Genomic DNA, 24,033 nt, shown 5'->3' on the forward strand with positions numbered 1-24,033 from the left:
AAGTTCCAGAACAACTGAGAGTGGCCTCTCGCGCTTTCCCCCAGTTCTCCCTTAAAAATCCTTGGGGAAAGAAAGTGCTTGACTACTCACAGTCCTGTGATGACCTGTGGCGGAAGGTAAACCGAAGGTGACTGCGGTTAACGTCCTCTATGGGAATGGCCACCTTCAAGAATTGAAAAAGAAGTTTAAGCACTGTGATCAATATCGTCCAGCGTAACAGCTTTATTCAAATGGAGCTATCAGGTACAACTGTAAACACTGCTACACTGCGGTGGTGAAAATACTGTACATCTAGTCCCCACATGATTTTTCCAAAGACAAAATGCCTTTGCAAAATTTAAACGAGATCATATTGTAACAGTTGCCAAGCCGACTCTGTGACACAGTTGGATTTTTTTTTCTGAATGCTCTAATCATTACTGTTAAGATTGTTTTTTGTTTTCTTTTTTTTTTTTTTTTTGATACGGAGTTTCACTCTTGTTGTCCAGGCTGGAGTGCAATGGCACGATCTCAGCTCACCACAACCTCTACCTCCTAGGTTCAAGCAATTCTCCTGCCTCAGCCTCTCGGGTAGCTGGGATTATAGGCATGCACCACCACACCCAGCTAATTTTGCATATTTAGTAGACAAGGTTTTTCCATGTTGGTCAGTCTGGCCTCGAACTCCTGACCTCAGGTGATCTGCCCACCTCAGCCTCCCAAAGTGCTGGGATTACAGGTGTGAGCCACTGCATCCGGCCAAGATTCTATTTTTAAAAGTTACCGTTTTTTGACCAGGCGTGGTGACTCACGCCTGTAATTCTAGCACTTTGGGAGGCTGAGGAGGGTGGATCACTTGAGTTCAGGAGTTCGAGACCAGTCTGGCCAACATGGTGACACCCCATCTCTACTAAAAATACCAAAAAAATGAGCCAGGTGCCATGGTGCATGGCTGTAATCCCAGATACTCAGGAAGCTGAGGCAAGAGAATCGCTTGAGTCCGGGAAGTGGAGCTTGCGGTGAGCCGAGATTGCGCCACTGCACTCCAGCCTGGGTGACAGAGCGAGACTCCATCTCAAAAAACAAAAAACAAAAAAGTTGCCGTTTTTCTTCTTAGCCCCAACCTGGAAGGGTCTACACTCCTTCCACAGCTGTGGTGACCTGCCCACAGCTGCACCAAGAAAGCTTTCCTGTTGACACATTACACTCAAAGAAAAAAGACACAATACATGCGGCCTCTCAGCAAAAACTGTCCCTAATTCTCACATCAAACATCTGTATTCCAGAGCCAGTCCCTGGCCTGGTTTTCAAATATTCAGGCTCTTGGGGGCGGGACAGTGTTTACTCCATGGCGGAGATGTGAGCACGCTGCATTATGAAAATGTACCACGTCAGTGCTACAGAACAGGATCCGACTCCCCAGTAATGACCTCCACAGGCTGGCAGCTCAGTTTTTTTGTTTGGTGTAAAGACAGCATGCCACACATAAAACAGTACTGCGAAGAGAAAGACAATAGCTGTCTTTAAAAAGACTCTGTCATTTGTCTCCATGAAAGTCCTATTTTTACGTCCAAAAGGAGATGAGAGTAAATGTATTCTAAGAAACGCCAGTATGGTTCCTTAGCAACCTTGAATGACTTTGTTGGGAGACACTCTGCCTGCCTAGAGCAGCTCCCGGGCTGAGGAGGATGTTAGGATGTTTCCTTGGGTTACAAATGAGCATTTCATAATCAGTGCCATGTGATAAAATGACCATGTAAGTAATACCTTAACAGTCTCAAACCAGCGTGGCTGCTTTACTTGGTAGTAAATCACAGATTTGTACTCTGAAATCGCTTCATCACCAGCTCCCGGGAAAATCACATGCTTTAAAAGAAGACATAAAGAGCTCACGTAAGACCTCATAGAGCTGGACACCATATACATATACGCGGGAGGACAGGTACGCTCCAAGAACACCAACACACCCCACCACAAATGAAGCGTTCCCAGCAAGGGAAGCACAGATCCACCCAAAGCCAGCGGCCAGCTCCAACCCTTGTTCTCACACATTAAAGATCTTGACAGTTATGACATATGGGGATGACACAGACCTCCATCGCCCCCAGACCCTCAATCCTAATAACTTCAACATTAGGATCTGCAGGAAGTTGCCTGATCCATCCCATAGGTCTAGGGTGAGGGACTGTAGACTAAAAGGTGGGAACCCTCCCCTCTCCTTCCTCCAGCCATGAACACTGTTTGCTTCACTCCGACCAGAAAGACCAGTGGCAAGGCCAGCACCTATGTTTCCAGGGTGACAAGGCAGGCAGTGATGCTGGACGGGGCTCACCCAGAGAGAAAGACATCATGCTTCTCTCAGCGACACTGAGCCTTAAGCACAACCCCATGGGCCCAGAAAAGCCCAGGCCTCCAGCCCTGGTGCAAACAGGCACCTCACAGGGACAGCAGCTCTGGTTTGACCTCTGGTCATCAGAGGAGGCAACAGCTTCTGAGTATCTCCCAGGTGGACCCTGCAGGCTGCTGTGGCCATGGAAGCAGATGTTCGTGACCACTGGTAGGTAGAGCATGAGGTCAGAGCTCCAGCTGTCACGGGCAGGTGCTCAGTTCTACCTCTCGCTAGCTCTCTGACCCTGAGCAATTTAACCGATTTCTTAGGGCCTTCATTTCTCCATCTCTCAAACGGTAATGATGATATCTGTACTTCCAGCATGACTGCTAGACTTTTGGGCCTTGGGTTTATGACAGCAAATGAGACTCCATGATAAGGTTGGGCAAAGGTGGTCAAGACCACAGGGATCCAGCCAGGCGCAGTGGCTTACGCCTGTAATCCCAGCACCTTGGGAGGCCGAGGCAGGCAGATTACTTGAGGTCGACACAGTGAAACCCCATCTCTACTAAAAAACATAAAAATTAGCCCAGCGTGTTGGCACACACCTATAGCACTACAGCCTGGGCAACAGAGCAAGACTCGGTCTCAAAAAAAAAAAAAAAAAAAGGCCCCAGGGACCTCCTGAGATAGGCCAGCTGCCAGGATCAGAGGACCCCAGGTCCTGCGTGGCAAGCTAGAGAAAGGGAAGCAAGAACCAACGCCACTCCCAAGAAATGGAATTCCAAAGCCCCGCCCGTGACAACTTCCAGGCTGTAGCAGAGCCAAGGTGAGCACTTGGCAAGTAAACCTGAAACACGGCAGATGAGCCCTCATCACAATAAATACCTCTAATCGCTTCCCATCTTCATCATACACAGACACCGCGACCTCCACGTTCTTTGCTGTTGTTTTGCTTCCTTTATCAAAATCTCCTTGAACTAAGGTTACATAGATATCATTTCGAACATCACCTAAGCGGGGAGAGATCATACATTTAAAAACCAATTCGTTATTCACAGCCTAATTGTGAATTTTGCAAGACTGTCTACCTAGCCTCATAAACGACTACAAATACGTATGAGATGATTATGAAATGTTTTCTACATAACAGTCTTACCATTTAAATACATGACAAGAGCAATTTTCCTCATCATAAAACTTTCTAGAAAGAGGAAAAATCTCAAAGCTTCTAATGATTTGCTTGGTTCTCATCTGGGCAGAGGACACTCCACCCCTCTGGGGTGGAGCCAGCAACCAGAGGGGCTCCAATACTGTTGATGGCATCCACTGCCCATGGCAGCCCACACCACTGTCCCTTGTTAGACAGCTGGCTACAGCTGTCTGTGTCCTCGGTAGCCAAGGAATATCGCAGGATCCACTGGCACTCCCAGATAACTGGCGAGGCTGCCTCCTATGCATTCTTCTTAAAAGCACAACTCCAGGAGTTAATCAGCTGAGGAACAATGAGCACCGGCCAGGCGCGGGGGCTCACGCCTATAATCCCAACCCTTTGGGAGGCCGAGGTGGGTGGATCTCTTGAGGTCAGGAGTTCAAGACCAGCCTGGCCAACATGGTGAACCCTCGTCTCTACTAAAAATACAAAAATTAGCTACTGGGCGTGGTGGTACAGGCCTGTCATCCCAGCTCCTCAGGAGGCTGAGGCAGAAAAATCGCCTGAACCCAGGAGGCAGAAGTTGCAGTGAACCGAGATCACTGTACTACAGCCTCGGCAACAGGGCAAAACTCTGTCTCAAAAAAAAAAAGAAAGAAAGAAAGAAAAAAGAATGAGGATCACCAGCCTAGGATCAGGGAGGAAAAATGGGTCTAGGCAGAAACTTGCTGCAGGGCTCTTCCTTTCTGGCAGGCAGCTGTCAGGATCCCGAATGGGGACCACAGAGAGAAGAACAAAACAGACCTGTCTATTTTCAAGTGAGATGAGCTTCTAATTATGGGGGGGCGGGGGGGAAACACAAGAAATGAGCTCAAGACTCTTCTTCCTACTGAGAACATGGGAAGCCCCTGGTAATGGCCCGACTGGGAGAACTTCACAAGCTTCATTAGCAACATGATTTAGAGGAAGCCCCGTTCCCAGCCACTGCTCCTCTGCTGCCTGCCTGGCCGCCTCCCACACCCTGACCACCTGCTCTCCCACGGAGCCAAAGAGCTGTTCCCTCAGGCGCAGCAAATGCCCCCTCTGGCTGAAGACCAAGGACCCCTTAAGGATTCCTTGCTTTCTTGTTTTTGCTTTTGTTGTTGTTGTTTTTTCTTTTAAACTGCTCTATTTTGGCTTTTAATGTATCCAACTATTAAAATAAGCTTTCATTTAAAAGTCATTATCATAATAATCCCAGTGGGTTGCTACCACAGCCACAGAAGTTGTACGGAAGGAGGCGCAGGCTGCCGCTTGCTGATACTGACCGCAAGAGAAGCTAAGAACCATGCAGCACAGGACGAGGGGCAGGCGCAAGGCCACCCAGCCAAGACGTGTTGCTCATTAGCCGTGTGACCTTGGACAAGTTAGCCTCCAAGGCCAGCACCACCAAACAGCCTCATTGATAGCAAAGGCATAAACTACATGATCTCTCAGCCTAAAAATTCGATCAAGGCGCAAACACCATCATCAAAAGGGAACTTCAAGGCCGGGTGCAGTGGCTCATGCCTGTAATCCCAGCAATTTGGGAGGCTGAGGCGGGTGGATTGCCTGTGCTCAGGAGTTCGAGACCAGCCTGGGCAACACAGTGAAGCCCTGTCTCTACTAAAATAAAAAAATTAGCCAGGCATGGTAGTGTGTGCCTGTAATCCCAGCTACTCTGGAGGCTGAGGCAGGAGAACTGCTTGAAACCAGGAGGCAGAGGTTGTAGTGAGCTGAGATCATGCTGCTGCACTCCAGCCTGGGTGACAGGGTGAAACTCCCACAGCCTTGCTCCCACGTATACCTCGAGTGTGTTACTCCAGGGCCAGCTCAGGAGTAAGACCTCATTTACAACAGGCAAACCCTACAGATGGGCGATCACCATAGACCCTCAGCAAATGCCTCCCCAGGTTACAGAACATTTTGGGGAAGAAGGAACTAGAAGCAGACATAGTGAACTCCCGCTACCTTCCCAGCTCAAAGGAAAACTTGGTATTGCCTGCCTGGATCCTTCAGAAGGACTCCAGGAGTCCAGTGAGCCATGAGAAAGTAGCAGAGCAGGCCGCTGGGTGACAGGACAGGCTCTCCGCTGTCCAAAGAAGATGCGCAAACAGTGACAAAACCGGGCGATACACAGGCTCTGCAGGCTAAAGGCAGGCAGACAGACTGATAACTGCCCACACTCTCTCTCTCTGGTGCCCACAGCCTGGTCAGTGATTACTCGGCCAACAGAGAACACAGGTGACCCACCTTAGCTAGAATCCCTTCCTATGAGATACATACCCAAGGACTTAGCACATGGAAACTGTCAGAACAATGGTCAACCAAATCGCTTCCCTATGAATCTATCATGAGATGATCTACAAGTTTAGAGTTCACTTTTTTTTTTGAGACAGGGTCTCTCTCTGTCACTCAAGCTGCAGTGCCGTGGTTGTGATCATGGCTTACTGTGGCTTTGACCTGCTGTGCTCCAGGGATCCTCCCACCACAGCCTCACTAGTACCTGGTACTACAGGCGCTCACCTGGTACTACACCAGGCCTAGACTTAGTTTTTAAGTCTATCCATCATAAGGGAAATACTGTTGGCATGAACTGGAAGCTTCTGAGTTTCCCTTTGAACATCAGGACATCCTAAGGACGCCAAGATAAATGCATATTGCCAACCGCTTCATCCTCATTTATAAATCTGCATCTCAAATGCAAATACAAATAATAGGTATACAAATTAGCCCACTCCCATTAATAAACCTAAATTAATTTGCTGCATATAGACTTGACACACACAAGCAATAGCTTCAGAATTGACTAAACGTCATGCTTTTCTTCCTGTACAGGTAAGCCTAGCTAGTATCTAGCCTAACCAATCTAGATGTCTTTCATATGGATTTACCAGACCCACTATTCAATGACCCACAACAGCCCTGAAAGACAAAAGGAGTAGAAAGAACGAGTCTTGAAGTTGTGCTAAAGTAAGCAAAGCAATAACTCCTACAGCATGCACCCTGAATAGCCACCACTCTCCTAGCTATACAGCAGAGGCCTATGTAAGGAGGCCATGTTGAATGTGGGGTAGTTTGTCCTCGTTTCCACGGCTCATCAGCTGAGTGACTTTAGGCTACAGTTTAATCTGGATAGGAATTAATAGCAATTTGTGGGCTTCCAAGAGCCTCACGTGGTTCAAGTTAAGTTTTGTTTTGAGACAGGGTCTCACTCTGTCACCCAGGCTGGAGTGCAGTGGCACGATCTGTGCTCATGGCAACCTCTACCACCTAGGTTCAAGTGATTCTCCCACCTCAGCTCCCTAAGTAGCTGGAATGACAGGCACACACCACCACGCCCAGCTAATTTTTTAATTTTTTTGTCGAGAAGGAGTTTCACCATGTTCCCCAGTCTGGTCTTGAACTCCTGAGCTCAAGTGATCCCCCCGCCTCAGCCTCCCAAAGTGCTAGGATTACAGGCACGAGCCACTACGCCCGGCCAAGCCACGTAAGCATTACTTGCAAACCAAAAAGTATCACACGGATAGAAAGGATACAAGTCAACATGCTTCCAAAGATCTCTTGAGGATCAAATCAGATTATTATTAACATTATCTGGAAATTGAAATGTATGATATAAATACGAGTTAACACGGAAATCCTGTTATTGTTTGGTCAGTTTAGAATTCAAACTTACGGGCCGGGCGCGGTGGCTCAAGCCTGTAATCCCAGCACTTTGGGAGGCCGAGACGGGCGGATCACGAGGTCAGGAGATCGAGACCATCCTGGTTAACACGGTGAAACCCCGTCTCTACTAAAAAAATACAAAAAACTAGCCGGGCGAGGTGGTGGGCACCTGTAGTCCCAGCTACTCCGGAGGCTGAGGCAGGAGAATGGCGTAAACCCGGGAGGCGGAGCTTGCAGTGAGCTGAGATCCGGCCACTGCACTCCAGCCTGGGTGACAGCGCGAGACTCCGTCTCAAAAAAATAAATAAATAATAAATAAAATAAAATAAAATTTAAAAAATAGAATTCAAACTTATAATTCATGGAGCAATGCCAGTATAACGTACACCAAGTGAGCGGGTAAAGGCACAGATGTTTCCATTCAGCAACCATCCAACCCTGACATTTGTCCTGAGGTGGGCTACACCTTGGGCAGTTCCCTTTCTGACCTCTTTCCTTCTTTTGACCTGATGTCTACCCAGACATTCGCTGGGTGCCCACGTCCCCCTCACACAACCCTTGTAGTTGGGGAGAGCTGATCCGTCCAGGGGTACAGGGGGCCAGGGAGCATATTCTACCACTCCGGTCACAGCCCCATGATCTATAACCATGCTGGGGCTTACAGGGTCACCTGCCAGGAGCTGAGCCCTTTCCTAGCCAGAGGTCATACATGATGCTGCCCACACGTCATTCTCCGTGGCCGGCTACCCCCATGCCATGCTCAGAAGCCCTGGATGAGCCAGTTCTTACCAGGCATGATTATCTCCGGAAACCCTGTTTTTCGAGCCACAGCTGTGGTCCTGTCCACTAAATGCGGAAACTCTTTTCGGATCTGATGGATATCTCCAGGAAGTAATTTCAATGTTACCCACAAACCTGAAAAAACAACGGATGCTGTTAAGTCACATTTTATCCTATGCATTTTTAGAAGTTTTCACGAAACCAATTTCAATGAACAAGAGACTTTTAATTCACAATTCAATATCTTAAGAAAAAATATGGGCATATGAGAAAGAGAGGGGCAAGGCAAAAAAGGTGCCCTTCGTGGGGAGTCCATGCATCCAACGAGCTGGGATGCCAGCCCTGCCCTAGGGTGACTCACAGGCAGTTGAACGCACATCAGCAGCTGCTGTGCACCCACTGTGCTGCTGGGGACTGCCAAGGACCAATGTCTCTTTTGAGTGTGTAGACATTTAAGATACATCAGCAGGCCACCTTTTCCCGGGAGGGGGCTGAGAAGTCTGTCATTTTCTAATCTCCCAGGAAAGACAAAGGCAGGGGAGGATTCTGGAGGTGAATTCACAGTTTTGAGAACCCATCAAAGTTTCAAGTAGCTAAGCAGCATCACACAACCTGGGCGAGCAGAGGAACACCAGGCTGCAGAGCCAACAGCAGGCCAGCCCTCCCCAGCCAGGACAGATGCAGCCTGTGGAGCCCAGGCCCTCTGTACCACAGTGACACAGCAAAAGAGAACAAAGCTCCAGCTGCTCTCGGCTCTTTTCTCCAAGAAAAAAATGAAGACTTTCAAAGCCTCTAAACCTAGATGCCAGGGGTGTCCTGGGGAGAGGGCAGTGAACCTGGTGGGGTCTATGTAAGGGCGTGTGTGCGGGCTCTTCCTCCCTGCAAGGCTGATGAAGAACTGTGGTTTATATAAATACTGAGTAGCCATCAAACAGGAGGCAACAGTACGAGGAAACAAGCCAGACACTTCCAACAAGTCAAAGGCAGGGGCAGGCAGGGGTCGGCCTGAGCTATCTTCTGTGACGGCATTTCTCCCCCCACGGGAAGGGGCTGGCACACGGGGGCACTCTATCCCTGAGGCCTCGGCGGGGTCGCCTGCTTGCTTCCCCCACTCAGCTCGGTAGGGCCTCATCTGCCCCTCAGAACATCAAAGCCTCTGTCCTCACTTCTGCTACTAGCATGGGTATGCATGCATGCCTGTGACTGTGCGTGTGTGTGTGTGTGTGTCTATGTGAGTCTCTGTGTGTCTGTGTGTATCTGTGTGTGTGTCTGTGTGTCCATGTGTGTCTGTGCCCATGTGTGTGTGTGTGTTTGTGTGTGTGGCTCTGTGTATCTGTGCCTATGTGTATGTGTTATGTGTGTGGCTAAATCTGTGTCTGCCTGTGTTTCTGTATCTGTGTCTGTATCTGTCTGTCTGTGTCTGTATCTGTGTCTATGTGTATATCTGTATGTGTGTGTGAGGGTATGTATGTCTGTGTGCGTGTCTGTGTCGATATCCGTGTGTGTGTGTGTCTATATCTGTGTATCTGTGTTTGCGGTGTATCTGTGTGTCTGTGTTTGTGGTGTACCTGTGTTTGTGGTGTATCTGTGTTTGTGGTGTGTCTGTGTTTGTGGTGTATCTGTGTTTGTGGTGTATCTGTGTTTGCGGTGTATCTGTGTGTGTGTGTTTGTGGTGTATCTGTGTGTCTGTGTTTGTGGTGTATCTGTGTTTGTGGTGTATCTGTGTGTGTGTGTTTGTGGTGTCTGTATCTGGTGTGTGTGTCTGTGTTTATGGTGTCTGTAACTGTGTGTGTGTATGTGTTTGCGGTGTCTGTGTGTATGTTTGTGTTTGTGCATGTGTGTGTTTGTGTTGTCTATATCTGTGCGTGTGTGTGTGTATGTGTGTGGTGTCTGTGTTTGTGATGTATCTGTGTGTGTGTGTGTGTGTGTGTGTGTGGTGTATCTGTGTATGTGTATCTGTGTTTGTGATGTATCTGTGCGTGTGTGTGTGTATGTGTGTGGTGTCTGTGTTTGTGATGTATCTGTGTGTGTGTGTGTGTGATGTATCTGTGCATGTGTATGTGTGTGTGTGTGTGTGTGTGATGTATCTGTGTGTGTGCATGTGTCTGTGTTGTGTGTGTGTGTGTGTGTGTGTGTGTGTGATGTATCTGTGTGTGTGCATGTGTCTGTGTGTGTGTGTGTGTGTGTGTGTGTGTTGTGGTGTATCTGTGCATGTGTATCTGTGTTTGTGATGTATCTGTGCGTGTGTGTGTGTGTGGTGTATCTGTGCATGTGTATCTGTGTTTGTGATGTATCTGTGTGTGTGTGTGTGTGTGTGCATCTGTGTGGTGTATCTGTGTGTGTGCATGTGTCTGTATCTGTCTCTGTGTGTGTGTGCAGCTGTCCCCTCTCCAGATGCCTTGAGAGGAGGACCCGCCCTCCATCACCCTCAGCTCAGTGCCCTGCCCTGGGTGGAAGGAATTGAGACAGTCACAGGCCTGTCCTCCAGCAGCCTGCCTACTGGGCAGCACTGGGAGATAACTGACAGCCCGTCAGCAGTGCCGGCACCTCAGGCTGCTCCTGACGCTCCTGACGGGAGCAGCTCTTCTTGATTCAGTCCCGCACCTCACGCCCTGTCCTCTGGCTGCCCACTCCTATATCCGCTACCCTGGAAACGGTGTTCTCCTTTGCACAGATTTACATTACTTAGAGCTGAGAAGTCAAAAGTCACTGATGATGTTTTGCTCTCTGCCAGCTGGTGAAACCCTCTTTCCTCTTGCTATCTAGTGAGTCCCTCTAATTTATTCAAAAGTAGCTACTGAGCACCTACTATGTGCTATGCAAATACAGGGCACTGCACCTACTGCAGACATAGGGCAGACCCTCACAACCTCCCCTGCCAGGGGTTTAGCTTCCATTGCCAACGGTCAGACACTAACTCCACGGTCTCTCAGAGAAATATGCAACCGCAGAGTTCTCATGGGAGAAGTCCTGAGCACACTGCAAGGCATCCTGGGACCACAGTCTCAAGGGTCACAGAGCAAGGGACATCAGAGCTGAGACCTGCAGGAAGCAAGAGAACTGCAGACCTGTCCCCGCCCCAGGGCGGTGGAGCCCCCAGACGCTATGGGAAGACAGTGGGGAGGCTGGGGTGGCAGGGACTGTGGTCTATCCGAAGGATGGGGGGCATCCAGAGAGGGGCTCAGGAACAAGAGTCAGGCTCTGACCTGACACCCTGTGGCTAACAGGGAACCGGTAGACAGGAGTACAGAGCACTGTGGGGATGGAATGGCAGCAGGGCGGCCACCGCATGAACCCAGCTGGCTGCCAGGATGTGAACGCCACTATGGAGGGTGGGAAAGGGGACCAGCGCGGAAGTCAAACCAGCAGAACCACAGGGCGTTGGGGTAGGAGGAGGCGCAGCTTACAGAGACGGTGCCCCTTGCAGGCACAACCACTAGCAAGCCCTGGGGGTACCATCCCTTGGAACAGGAAGACCCGCTCCAGGCAGAGCTGCCTGAAGGGCAAGCACCCACAGTGGGGAAGGAAAGGAGAGTCCTGAAGAGAGGCAGAAGGGCCCACTTTGAGAGCTCACAAGGGGACAGAGATGTCAGAGATAACCGGGGAAACAGGAAACTGGGACGGGAGGATGCCCATGCAGCCACAGGGCTCCTGGTGGGAGACGGGGGCGGGGGCGCTCAGGGAGAGGGCCGATGCTGGGACACAGAAGGGCAAAGATGAATGCGAGAGGAAGACCAGAGAGTCCACATACACAGACACAGATGCATTACTCAGGGTAGGACTGTTTCTTGGTGTTTCTTTTCTTTCCTTTTTGTTTAATATATTTTTTCTTTTTCCTTTCTTTTTAAGACATAAAATTCCAGATCGTGGGAGGGAGAGTTTGAAGGAAGGAAGAATCACCAATAGAAAACGGTCCCCAAAGAGGTATCAGGGATGGCACCCAGACAGGAGCACATGTACCAATGCCCAGAATGTGCATTTCACTAGACAACTGACCACAAAAGGCAAGTGGGAGCTAAATCCTGCCTCTACTCACTCACCAAGCCACAGGCCCTGGCACTATCTCCCTACTCACTCAGATGATGAGGCCCCTTTTTCTTTTTTTTCTTTTTTTTTTTTGAGATTGAGTCTCGCTCTGTTGCCCAGGCTGGAGTGCAGTGGAGCCATCTCGGCTCACTACATGCTCCACCTCCTGGGTTCACGCCATTCTCCTGCCTCAGCCTCCTGAGTAGCTGGGACTACAGGCGCCGCCACCACACCTGGCTAATTTTTTTGTATTTTTAGTAGAGACGGGGTTTCACCGTGTTAGCCAGGATGGTCTCGATCTCCTGACCTCGTGATCCTCCCGCCTTGGCCTCCCAAAGTGCTGGGATTACAGGCGTGAGCCACCGCACCCGGCCAATGAGGCCCCTTTTTCTAATTCACACAAAAGCACCCTGAGCTAACAGCAGCTCCAGACCTGCAGAACAGGTAAGCAGACAGATCTGCAAAGGGCCAGGTACTTCCTCACCGTAACCTGGCCTCCAGGAGAGCAAACCAAAGCCCAGACCCTGACAGAAGAGCCTGAGGAATCAGCACCATGGCTGACGGGGAGCTGGTCTTCCCAGGACACCAGGATGCAGCTAAGAGTTTCTCAAATCTCAGGAGTCTGAGTCCAAAAGCCTCCCTGGAGAATGAATGTCCACAAAATAAATCTAACAGAAAGATGCTCTTTGAAGGATTGCAGGATGCGGCGAGGTCATTCACAGAGGTCAAAGGTTAAGACATGAAGATGGAACACCTAACACTTAATATTAGAAATCCTGCATTTCAAACCCTTTCTCAGAAACGCCAGCCTGCTCAAATATCTTAATACATAAACTAATGCATTAGTGACACAATTAAATTTATTACCACACACTTTAAAAATGGAAATTAAATGTTCCTGATTACCCTGTGTTTTAAATGCTTTCTCACAGGAGAAAAAAAGTGCATTTGGCGTTGACATTTGCTTACCCAGAATAACTAAAAACAAAGAGGATTAGCATACATTCTATCTCAAACAATAGAACCAGATGTCTGGAGTCTCCATGAACTCACTGTCCACATAAAATGTCCCACACCTCTAGGTTCAGAATAATTTGGATTAAATATTCAGGATTTTGTCTATTGTAAAGAGGAAACATGTTAGCATAAACCAAAAATCGGCCAAGGCCAAGTGGTAAGCTCAAGAGACAGGAGGTGCACGTGGACAGAGGGGTGAAAAAATCCAGCGGCTCTCTCTGAAGATGAGTATCTCCTCCATGTCCCTTCCACTCCTGGGACCGCTAACAGTCACTTGACAGACAAGCAAGGATCAGGTTAAGCCTGGGCTGCTGGTGATAAAATGAGCTCCGGTGGGCAGCGCTCTGCAGTCCCGGCGGCCGATCTGTGCGGCTGCACTCGCTGGCCACACTGCTCACCTCTGACCTGAATTCCACCCACCAGTGGGCCCTGGAGAAAATTCAGGTTCAAGGTAAACAAGCACTAGTCATGTTGCCTAAGGCCATTCTGATTCAGGAAGTCACCTGTGATCCCCTATCACTGTTCTTGTCCCTCGGTTCTCACTGTGACTTGGAAATGCCCACTCCTCCCAGAAGCTGAAGGAACTGGACCCCCGGGCATCGGCCCGAGGTTCTCCGGCTTCAGAGATCTTGGCCACACACCAGGAAGCCTGGCAGAGGCAGGCTTCGGGTCCTCTTTCCCAGTGATTTCCTGCTGGCCTGACACCAAACTCCACTCTCCCTGAATGACTCTAATAAAAGTTTATCCAAACTCTGATGACTGCAAAAGAAACTGGAGATCTCAGGGCAGCCCCAGCTCGAAGCACTGAAGGATCGGCTGGCAACCTTTGCATGGTGTCCCCAGCCGGAGAGTGACTCCAATCTCAACAGCCCTAACTGGACCTCCCTGTGGTTTTCAATTAAAGTGCAAATTGGGAGGGCTGTTAATTCAGGAGAAGATGGGTCCTGGGTCAGCTGAAAATTGCTCTGTCTGCAGGGGCCACATCTCATTAACGTTCTGGGCTGGGGTTTTTGTCCTGCTACTGTTTGCCAGAGACGGGGGTAGTCCACGCCAGAAGAAAGCTGGAGGTCCCTGCAGAGCCCTAGGAAGGCTCATTCTCTATAACATTCTTCAGGCTCAATTCACATTCTCCTTTAGAACAGTGGGAAATGAATCAAGATAATTGTTTTTTAAAAGTCTAGTGACATAAGGTAGCTGGACGATGAAGCAGGTCTGTTCGCCTAAGCTCTACTGCGTTTACGGGCAGTCTGCACGGATCAGGGAGTGAGACGGGGAAGTTCTGAAGGTGACTTCCCCTTGGGCTGGAGGCGGGGCCTCAGTCACAGTTGTTTCCTGGCAGCCCTCCTGGCCAGCCAAGTGCCAACTGTCACCAGCCCAAGGTGACTGATTCATTCCTTCTGCCAGCAGCAGGTCAGCTGCTCGGAAACGTGTCAGTGCAGGATTAAAAACGGTGAGTGTGAGGCGGGGTGTAGGGGAGGAGAAATCACTTAAATGACAGAACTCAGGGGAGCAAGTCTGCACAAACGAAGTCACCTTCTTAGGGAGACCAGCAGGGGAGCCCCAGAACAGGCAGTGATTAGCACACAACATGGGCAGAGGCGAGTTACGCCTACCGCCTGCACGTTCCTCTAAACATCTAATCCGACTCCACTCTCCATCCAGGAGTGGGCTCTCAGCAATGTTCACAAAGGTGATGGGCCAGAAAACCGTCATGCACTGTACATGGGGGTGACCGTCACACACATTCTCCACCAGGACCACTGTCATCGCCACCATCTTCACACCGTCATGATCAACATCAAACTAAAACGCAACCCAGACAGCACTGTCCCAAACGCATGCAAATACACACTGATGGAAACAAAATAGGAAAATACGTACCCTGCCCCTTGTGGTTGACTTCTTTGGCAGCGATGACTTTGTTTATAACAGTCTGAAGGAAGTCATTCTCCCCTGCCACCCTGGGTGAAAAACGGGATGACATGTTCAGCGGCTTGTGTCGAATGGCGTCGTCCAACGCGAGCCTGGAGGGCACGGGACGACCAAGACCACAGGAGACAAAGGGGCACAGAGACCCATGGGTCACGGTAACAAGGGAACATAAGAGATCATCGTCACCGAGTGTGAGAGGGAGGCATCATGAGTCAACGCACGACAAAGGATGGGAGAGGTGACAAGAGAAACAGGGAAAAGCATTGATCAGGAAAATGCTGAACCATGAGAGGGAATAGAGCAAACGAGGGCAACCCTCTCCCCAGGAAATAAACGTGCACCAGGCCTCCACTGCGTCTCCATCAGACGCTTGTGTTTAAAAAAAGGAGCTTGTCTGACAGCCACACGGTTGAAAGGCATTTAATCCCAAAGAATGTTTATGGCCATTCCTCCAATTTCAATAATTCTGAACATAGCATAGGTCAAGGGGCAGGTGATCTAAAGGGAAACGCAAAATCGAGATTAAAAAAAAAAAAATCCCTGGAACCTAACTGCTTGCAAAGGCTTTCTACTCTACTCTCTTGGACTATGTACACAATAGACCCTAAAATGACTACATGTGAGAAGAATGGCACCGTGTTTGGAGAACACCACGAACTAGTCTCATGTGTGGCGCCATTATGAACACAGACCACCCATATTTTCAGGGCCCGTGAATCAGGAGCCTGTCACAGATGCTGTGCTGTACGAGAGACTAGCTAAAAACAGGTAGCATATGCCCAAATAGAAATACCATGTAGCACAGCGAAGTGCGCTATGAAATGAGTAAGAAAATAGACAGCATCGCCATAATGGTTAAAATCAATCCTGGGTACAAGGACAGTGCTATCCATCACTGGAGCCACAAGACTCAAGGGAACTGAAGACTGTTGTCATTTACTTCACCAAGTTAAAAAAGACAGGGAGGAAGGGAGATGTGCAATGTGCTTCCTTCCCTAAAACCAACCCTGTGAGATAATAAATCAGTTTTAATGGAGCAAAAAACGGTTTCATTAGCATGACATTTCCCAAAGAACTGGTTTCATTGCTTATTTTGCTATTAAAAATCATGCTGTTCTTTTCTTTCTAACACTGCAAATATTCATCTATTAGTCTTCCTTTAATGGAGCACGGAATCACAAATTACATAAGAAGTACACATGGAATAATATATTTTCCAAGTGGACATTCCACTACAAGATAGAAAAAGATGGCAGCAAAGCACAGGCAATCTCAGACAACTCATAACACGTTCTGTGAAAATCAGTGAATCTAAAACTAATAGCCTCCCTAACTTTTCAAACAATCCCTCAAGTTGGGTTTGTTTTGGGATTTTTCTTTCCTTTTTTTTTTTTTTTTTTTTTGACTTTTCACAGAGGACACTAGCAGGCAACAGGTAATTTCAACTTAGTGGTACATCTGGGCATCAAGAACCTCTGAGGTCTAATATATAATACAGCATTCAAAACAGTAGGGAGCTGCATTATTTCTCATGAGAGAATCAGGCAATTTAATATTATAATTTTACAGAGGTGTATTTTATTTATGACCTCAATATCTGCCCATGTTCCACGATACTGTTCCCCTTGTTTGCTAAGGAAACTTCCAGATTCTGCAGCACTGCGTTCCTTTTATAAACTCTCCTCACTGGGTGGGACTACAAAACATTATCCAGCAGAGCTTTCTGCAGTGGTGGAGATGTGCTGTGTACGTACGGCCCAGGACGGTGCTGCTGGCCTCCTCTCCTGCTGAACACTTGGAACAGGACCAACGTGACTGAAGAACTCAATGTTTAATGCTACTTCATTCTAATTATTATTTTTATTTTAGAGACGGAATCTCCCTCTGTCACCCAGGCTGGAGTGCAGTGGCGTGATGTCGGCTCATTGCAACCTCTGCCTCCCGGGTTCAAGCGATTCCCCTGCCTCAGTCTCCCAAGTAGCTGGGATTACAGGCGCCTGCCACCACGCCCAGCTAATTTTTGTATTTTTAGTAGTTATGGGGTTTCGCCATGTTGGCCAGGCAGGTCTCGAACTCCTGACCCTCAGGTGATCCTCCTGCCTCAACCTCCCAAAGTGCTGGGATTACAGGCGTGAGCCACTGTGCCCAGATCATTTTAAGTATTTTAAACAGCCACATGGAGCTAATGGTTACCACACTGGACAGGAGAGTAAACCTAAAGCATTTAAGCCACAAAGAGACCTCTGCCTCTAGTGGCGCATGGTGAGAGACATATAACTTAACCCTGACTCCCAGTTCAATAACGCAGGGTTTGCTGTTATTCTTATGACAAGAAGATAGCAAAATCTCCTACTGAGCTGTACAAAAAGCTTTAGGGTGCTACCTGACCAGTTCGCCTGCCTGCAAAGAAAGTCATACTCTTCCTGTCTTAGCCAGTGGCACTCAAGTCCCAGAGAAGTCGGGTGGGGTTGAGTGCGGTGGTCCATCACCAAGGATGCATGCGGCAGAGGGAAGCCAACCTCACATCTCCAGACCCCCAAGGACAGGACTCCTTCAGCCACCCAATTACTACCCGCCTCCTAAACCCTTCAGCCAACAGCTGAAAACAGTAACATGTCTAAAATCTAAAAATGTGTTTTAAGTCTGAAATCGATTAAGAAGAAAAATGAGGGAAAAGTAAAACTGCAGAGCACTACGGCAGGGGGCTGCCACTTCCCTCACCACGGATTCTCCCCTAACGTCGCCCTTCAACCCCACACCCAGGAGGCAGCTGTCTCTATGGCAAGGGGCTGCCACTTCCCTCACCACGCATTCTCCCCTAACATCGCCCCTTAACCCCACACCCAGGAGGCAGCTGTCTCTTACAATTCACCTCAACCATTTGGATTCCTTTTTCTCTCCCCCTCTGTGAGGAGTAGGAGTGCCCTTAAGTGGCCAACGACCATCATCTGGGTACACTCTTGCTTCCACACGAGGGAAATAAATGCCAATTCTTTCCACCAGTTCCCTGGGTTCTACCCACAAATCAGATAATCAATTTAACGAATCTCCTCCAAGAGCTTTCTCTCAGCTTCCGTGCCGCTTTAAAGACTTCAAGTCAGAACTAGAGAAAGCCGAAAAACGAGCACAGATATGCTCCACTCTAAGCAAAAACCGAGAAACAAAACTCAGCAGCATGATTCTATGCTTTAAAGCATTATTTCCCGCTTTAAAATAATTCATCATAATTTTGTTTGGTTTTCTATTTTAAACACAGCAACCTTCTATGATGAATTTGGAAGTAATGTGCTTTGAAACTATAAACAGCTACTAGAATAAATCGATTATGTAAAGAAACGTTCAGGTTCAGAGCAGAGTTTTAATTCTGTGCCTTCTACATGATAAGGCAAGTAAAATCTTCTACTTCCAGGACCATAAACAAACTTTGACTCAGGATTCTTACGGCTACAAAAAAATTCCATGTACTACAGCAGTGACTAAAGAGGTTTTTCATAATTATAAAATAATTCTTACTTAGGTTTATCCATTTAATTATAAAGATAATTATTACAAGCCTATGTTTTCCACATTATATCTGGCTAAGTACTTGAATTGCTCCATACTTACGGCTGAAAGGGAATGAAATGCTGCTTATCTTCGTCGTCTACTTTTCCATTTATTATATCTGTTACATCCATCACTGGAGACAAAAAGAGAACAGAAATTGTTTTGGCTTAAATGCTACAATCACAGAACACAAATAAACAAACAAAGGAACATCAGAATATCTTCTGGCAAACAACAGCAAAAGCTGTTTTCTCATCGTCAAGTCTAAATTATTTCCATGCTTGAAAGACAATAAGTTATCAGAAAACGCTGGCCCAAATGGAAGTGGGGCTCAAATGGCAGAGTTCCATTTAATAATTTCCTTTGCCTATTATCCAACTGTCACCCTAGAGCTGCCCTGTCCAATAGAACTTTCTGTAATGATGGAAAATGTTCCATAACAATGAGCAACAAAAATGTGAAAGCACAGGCCGGGCGCAGTGGCTCACATCTGTAATCCCAGCACTTTGGGAGACCAAGGTGGGCAGAAAGCTTGAGCCCAGGAGTTCAAGACCAGCCTGGGCAACATGACAAAACCTCTATCTCTACAAAAAACACAAAAATTATCCAGGCATGGTGGTGTGCACCTGTAGTCCCAGCTACTCAGGAAGCTGAGATGGGAGATTTGCTTGGGCCCAGGAGGTAGAGGTTGCAGTGAGCAGAATTCACACCGCTGCACTCCAGCCTGAGTGACAGAGACCCTGCCACAAAACCAAAGAAAAAAATAAAATGTAGAAAGCATGATGGAGGAACTGAAAACTTACTTTTACTTCGTTCATTTAATTTAAATTTAACTAGTCACATGTGACCAGTGGTTACCATGCTGGCCAGCACTGTTCTGAAGCCTCATGCCATTGCATTCCCCCAAACAATTAAGCAAACAAGTAGCTACCATTTCCCAAGCACCCACCACATGCTGGTATCTGTCGATGCTCTTACAAGAGGACACTTCAAGGCAAATCCTCAGAGTCACCTACCAGACTGATGAGAAACTGAGGCTCGAAGACGCATGAACAAGCATGCTCAAAGTCTACAGCTAGAAAGTCTCCAAGACCCAAACTCTTTCAATACTATTAAACTGCCTTCACAAACACATCCCCCTGGGAGGTCCAGGCTTGCTAACATCACAAGAAAGGCTAATATCCTTTGCAATGTTCTTGTGTTAAAAAGACATCCCCTGATCACATTCAGGAGTAAACCCAGACACACTGTTTGCCTTTCAAACAATTCCTTTTGCCCTTGGTCATGAGTCATGACAGAACAAGAAAATCCAAGAATAACCCCAGATGGCCCTGGTCACTTTCCCTGTCTCTGCCATTGCTCAACCGCCACACCAGACTTAAGAAAAGAGAGGAAGATGCTTTGTTTATTTTCTTTGCACAAGACCCTTCCCCAGAAGGGTCTCTGTAGCCCAGGGTCTCTATGCTCAGGTAAGAGGATGAGTCTAAATATACTTTGTCCAATACACGAGTAATCATATATTGAGATTTTTCCTTTCTACCATCACCATCACCACCCTCCAAAAAGGGGGAGGGATGTGTAGAACCAAAAAAGCACAATTCTCATCCCCTGCTTGGCCTGGTGGAGCCCACGGGCCTCAGTATTGTGTCCTGAGGGACGACACCCACACTCCACTGAACCAAGGGGACTCAAAGAGCTAAGAGCCCACAGCTGTGTTTGCAGATACAGGTCAAAGAATCCCAAATAACTTGGAACATCAAATGAGAGCTGCTCAGAAGATGCATGGTCTGGACACGGTCCCTCGCCTGGCCTGGGGGAAGACCTTATCAGCTTCCACCACTCTTGGGGGTGACTGACCCACATGCGACTGACTGCAGCACCCACCTTTTTACCTTTTTCCAAGACGCCTGAGACCACCAGTTCAGCATCCTTCATTACTCATTTGGGCAGCAGCCCACTATGAGCCAGAACCAAGGTGGTCTGACCCGGGCAGGCCAGCCCTCACATGCCAGCTGGTCCTGGGTGGCCTGGCTGGGTGCCTGCAAAGCCCCTCTCTGCCATGGGACTCATCTCACCAGCTGATCATGGGACTCCCTTGCCACATCCCCAGTGCCCAGCCCTGGAACACAGGACCTTGTGCAGGAAAGCAACAAACAAGCAGGAAACACAAGCAGAGCCTGAGCACCCACAGGTGGAAAACACCCCAAGTCCCGCACCCATCCTGAGCCTCGAGGAGAAGGCCTGGACGTCACCAGTCATCACCGCTCATCGCGCCTCCCAGGGACTCTCCTGACTGCTCTCCCGCACACAGCCCCATGCGGAGGCAGTGCTCCCTGCAGGTTGGACAAGATGTGCCTGACACCAAAGGAGGAAATAAAGGTCTTGGGGGAAAACCTCCCCCAAACAGCCAGCCCAGGGTCTCTACATTCAGGTAAGAGGATGGTGAAAAGAAGAGTCCAGCTGAAGTCAGTACAGCTCTGTGAGGGAGAGGCCGGGTAGACAGACGGCACCGCGTGATGCTGGAATTCAGAGGGCAGGAGAAGGAAGGAGGCAGTGGTGTCAGGACAAGAGAGATGGAGGCACAGGGCCAGCAAAGGCAGGAGAGCAGAAGGCGGGAGGTGAGAAACGTCTCGCAGGGAGAGGGGCTGACGGCTCAGTCCCGCTGGTGGGGCTGCATCAGGATGACTTGCTCGCGGCAAATGGACCCCCACACCCTGCGAGTCAGCAACTCCGCTGCAGAGGCTGCCCTGCAAACAGGCACAGGTGGGATGCTTCAAGCCCCAGGATGCTCACTGCATAGCTACTACACCGCAAGGCTGAGATACCCTCAGAGCCCAAAGCAAAGGTCTGCTGCAATCACAGGGCTACAGGCTGCAGACACTGAGAAGCCGAATTTTTGAATAATACTTAATAAAATGACATGTTCATAAGATAATGCTAGGTTTGTTAGAAAGATAAAAGTATACGCAATGCAAACATACTTACTACTGAACTGTACACCTAAAAATGGTTAAGATGGCAAAAAAGGGACTAAAAAGACATTGAAAATCCATCAGTAAATAAATGAACATATGGTAGGATGTGATATTGTATTTAAAAATCATATGCCACACACACACAAAAAAAATTGGAAACAAACATATCAGAATAAACATCAGGTACTACCCCGGCTATGTAAAACTATGGATAATTTATTTAACAACACTTTTCCATAACATTTCCATTATTTTTACAATTTTCTATCTTTTAGAAAAAGATAGAAAAGGTTACATTATAAAAAGGTTAAAAAACAGAAATGTGACCCATTATTTTCAACCAAAGACTAAGAACTGTAGCCTTAAAGGTCCATGAACACTTTTCTCATTTTGAGGAACTGAACTCTGTTGACACAGACATGCAGAAGTCATTCTGAAGAAAGTCTCAAAATTAAATTTGCATGTGGAAACTGAAGTTGCATACGAACAGGTAGAATACGATTACCAACATGCTGATCAACCTTCTTAGATGTGGGAAGCATCCCTTCTATCCCCTTTTTTTTTTTTGAGACAGTGTCTCGCTCTGTCGCCTAGGCTGCAGTGCAGTGGTACGATCATGGATCACAGCAACTTCAACCTCCCAAGTTCAGGCAGTCCTCCTGCCTTGGCCACCCCAAGCATGAGCCACCATGACTGGCTAATCTTTGTGTATTTGTTTTTTGTTTTTTTTTTTTTTGTAGAGATAGGGTTTCACCGTATTGCCCAGGCTGGTCTCAAACTGCTGGATTCAAGCAATCCACCCACTTTGGCCTCCCAAAGTGCTGGGACTACAGGTGTGAGCCACTGCACCCGAGTGTCCTTGCTTAGTAACAAAGAGAACATTTGGTTGGATGACACAATGAATAAGTTAGAAGCAAATCCTATTTAAAAAAATTCCCCAGATGTGCTGAATGCCACCACGTGATAAGCAGGGCGGGGCGGGGTGGGGGGCAGGTGGTCTGGTGGCAGCAAACTGCCAGTCACTGAGTGGCCCATAGTGACAAGCAATTGATTTTGGTTAAAGCAGAGATTCTGGTTTAACTGGACAGGAGTGGGGCCTGTGCAACAATTTTTTCTTTTTGGGAGTGGGGTTGCAGCGGACAGGATCTGACTGTAACCCAGGCTGGAGTACAATAGCACGATCATGGCTTATTTGCAGTCTGGACTTCCCGGGGCTCAGGTGATCCTCCCACCTCAGCCTCTCGAGTAGCTGGGACCACAGGTCAATGCCACCAAGCACCCAGCTAACTTTGTAACTTTTAGTAGAGACAAGGTTTCACCATGTTGTCAGGCTAATCCTGAATGCCTGGGCTCAAGCGATCTGCCTGCCTCAGCCTCCCAAAGCGCTAGGATTACAGGCATGAACCACAGCATCTGACCAAGAATTTTTACTGAAAGCTTGCAAGATTTTTCTCAGTTAGGATTGAGAACCACTGCATTAAGATATTTACTTTTTGTGCCAAAAATTTACATAGATCACATAATGAAATGTCTCAGAGAAGAGTTCCTAGTAGGAAACTGGAAATTCTACAAGCAGAATGATCAGGTCTTTCCTTTTTTTTTTTTTTTTTGAGACAGAGTCTCGCCCTGTCACCCTGGCATGATCTTGGCTCACTGGAACCTCCACCTCCCCAGTTCAAGCAATTCTCCTGCCTCCCTGCTGAGTAGCTTGGGATTACAGGCACCCGCCACCACACCCAATTAACTTTTTTGTATGTTTAGTAGAGACAGGGTTTCACCATGCTGGCCAGGCTGGTCCCGAACTCCTAACCTCATTATCAGCCTGCCTCAGCCTCCCAAAGTTCTGGGATTAGAGGTGGGAGCCACTGCACTGGTCTTGTGTGTGTGTGTGTGTGTGTGTGTGTGTGTGACAGAGTCTCGCCCTGTTCCCCCGGCTGGAGTGCAGTGACACAATCTTAGCTCACTGCAACCTCAGCCTCCCAGGTTCAAGCAACTCTTCTCCCTAGCCTCCTGAGTAGCTGGGACTACAGGCATGCACCATGCCTGGATAATTGTTTTATTTTTCGTAGAGATGGGGTTTTACCATGTTGGCCAGGCTGGTCTCAAACACCCAACCTCATGTGGTCCACCCACCTCGGCCTCCCACATTGTTGGGATTACAGGTGTGAGCCACTGCACCCAGCCAGATTCTTACTTGCTGTACAGACACACACCAACTGAGCAGGTCCAGGAATGCTGGCCCCTCTGGAGTGAGCACAGAGGCCACAAAGGCTCAGAGCTTGGGACCGAGGGATGAACACAACATCCCCACTGAGGGCATGCAGTGGAGCCAGGCAAACCAGCAACTGCTGAGCAACTGTGACACCAGAAAGGACAGAGAATTCAAAGGACCTGGAAACCCAACATTAACAGCTGCAGGCCTGAAATCTTCCCACAGAGGAAAACAAACGCCTATAGGTATCTCTGAAGCACTTCACACAGGTTCATGCAGGTTCACACAGGTTCAAACAGGTTCACACAGGTTCACACCAGTTCAGAAAGGTTCACACAGGTTCATGCAGGTTCACACAGGTTCACGCATGTTCACACAGGTTCACACAAGTTCAGAA

At 48.2% G+C, this 24,033-nt stretch overlaps 1 protein-coding gene across 3 annotated transcripts in view; it reads right to left on the bottom strand.

Moving 5' to 3' along the window:
• The window catches only part of DOCK1 (dedicator of cytokinesis 1), a 551,514-nt gene that overhangs the window by 430,686 nt on the left and 96,795 nt on the right, over positions 1-24,033 (bottom strand). For 2 of the 3 annotated variants that reach the window (XM_033179145.1, XM_033179136.1), the window contains 6 exons: positions 18,510-18,582; positions 14,853-14,995; positions 7,938-8,063; positions 3,197-3,321; positions 1,747-1,845; positions 91-163 (listed from right to left, as the gene is read on the bottom strand). In XM_033179145.1, the coding sequence (XP_033035036.1) occupies positions 91-163; positions 1,747-1,845; positions 3,197-3,321; positions 7,938-8,063; positions 14,853-14,995; positions 18,510-18,582 (639 nt within the window). The remainder of the gene's footprint in view (positions 1-90; positions 164-1,746; positions 1,846-3,196; positions 3,322-7,937; positions 8,064-14,852; positions 14,996-18,509; positions 18,583-24,033) is intronic. The other variant, XM_033179142.1, reaches the window with a different exon arrangement.

The sequence above is a fragment of the Trachypithecus francoisi genome, unplaced genomic scaffold (assembly GCF_009764315.1).
Source record: "Trachypithecus francoisi isolate TF-2019V2 unplaced genomic scaffold, Tfra_2.0 Contig01579, whole genome shotgun sequence".
In the NCBI taxonomy this organism is placed as follows: Eukaryota; Metazoa; Chordata; class Mammalia; order Primates; family Cercopithecidae; genus Trachypithecus; species Trachypithecus francoisi.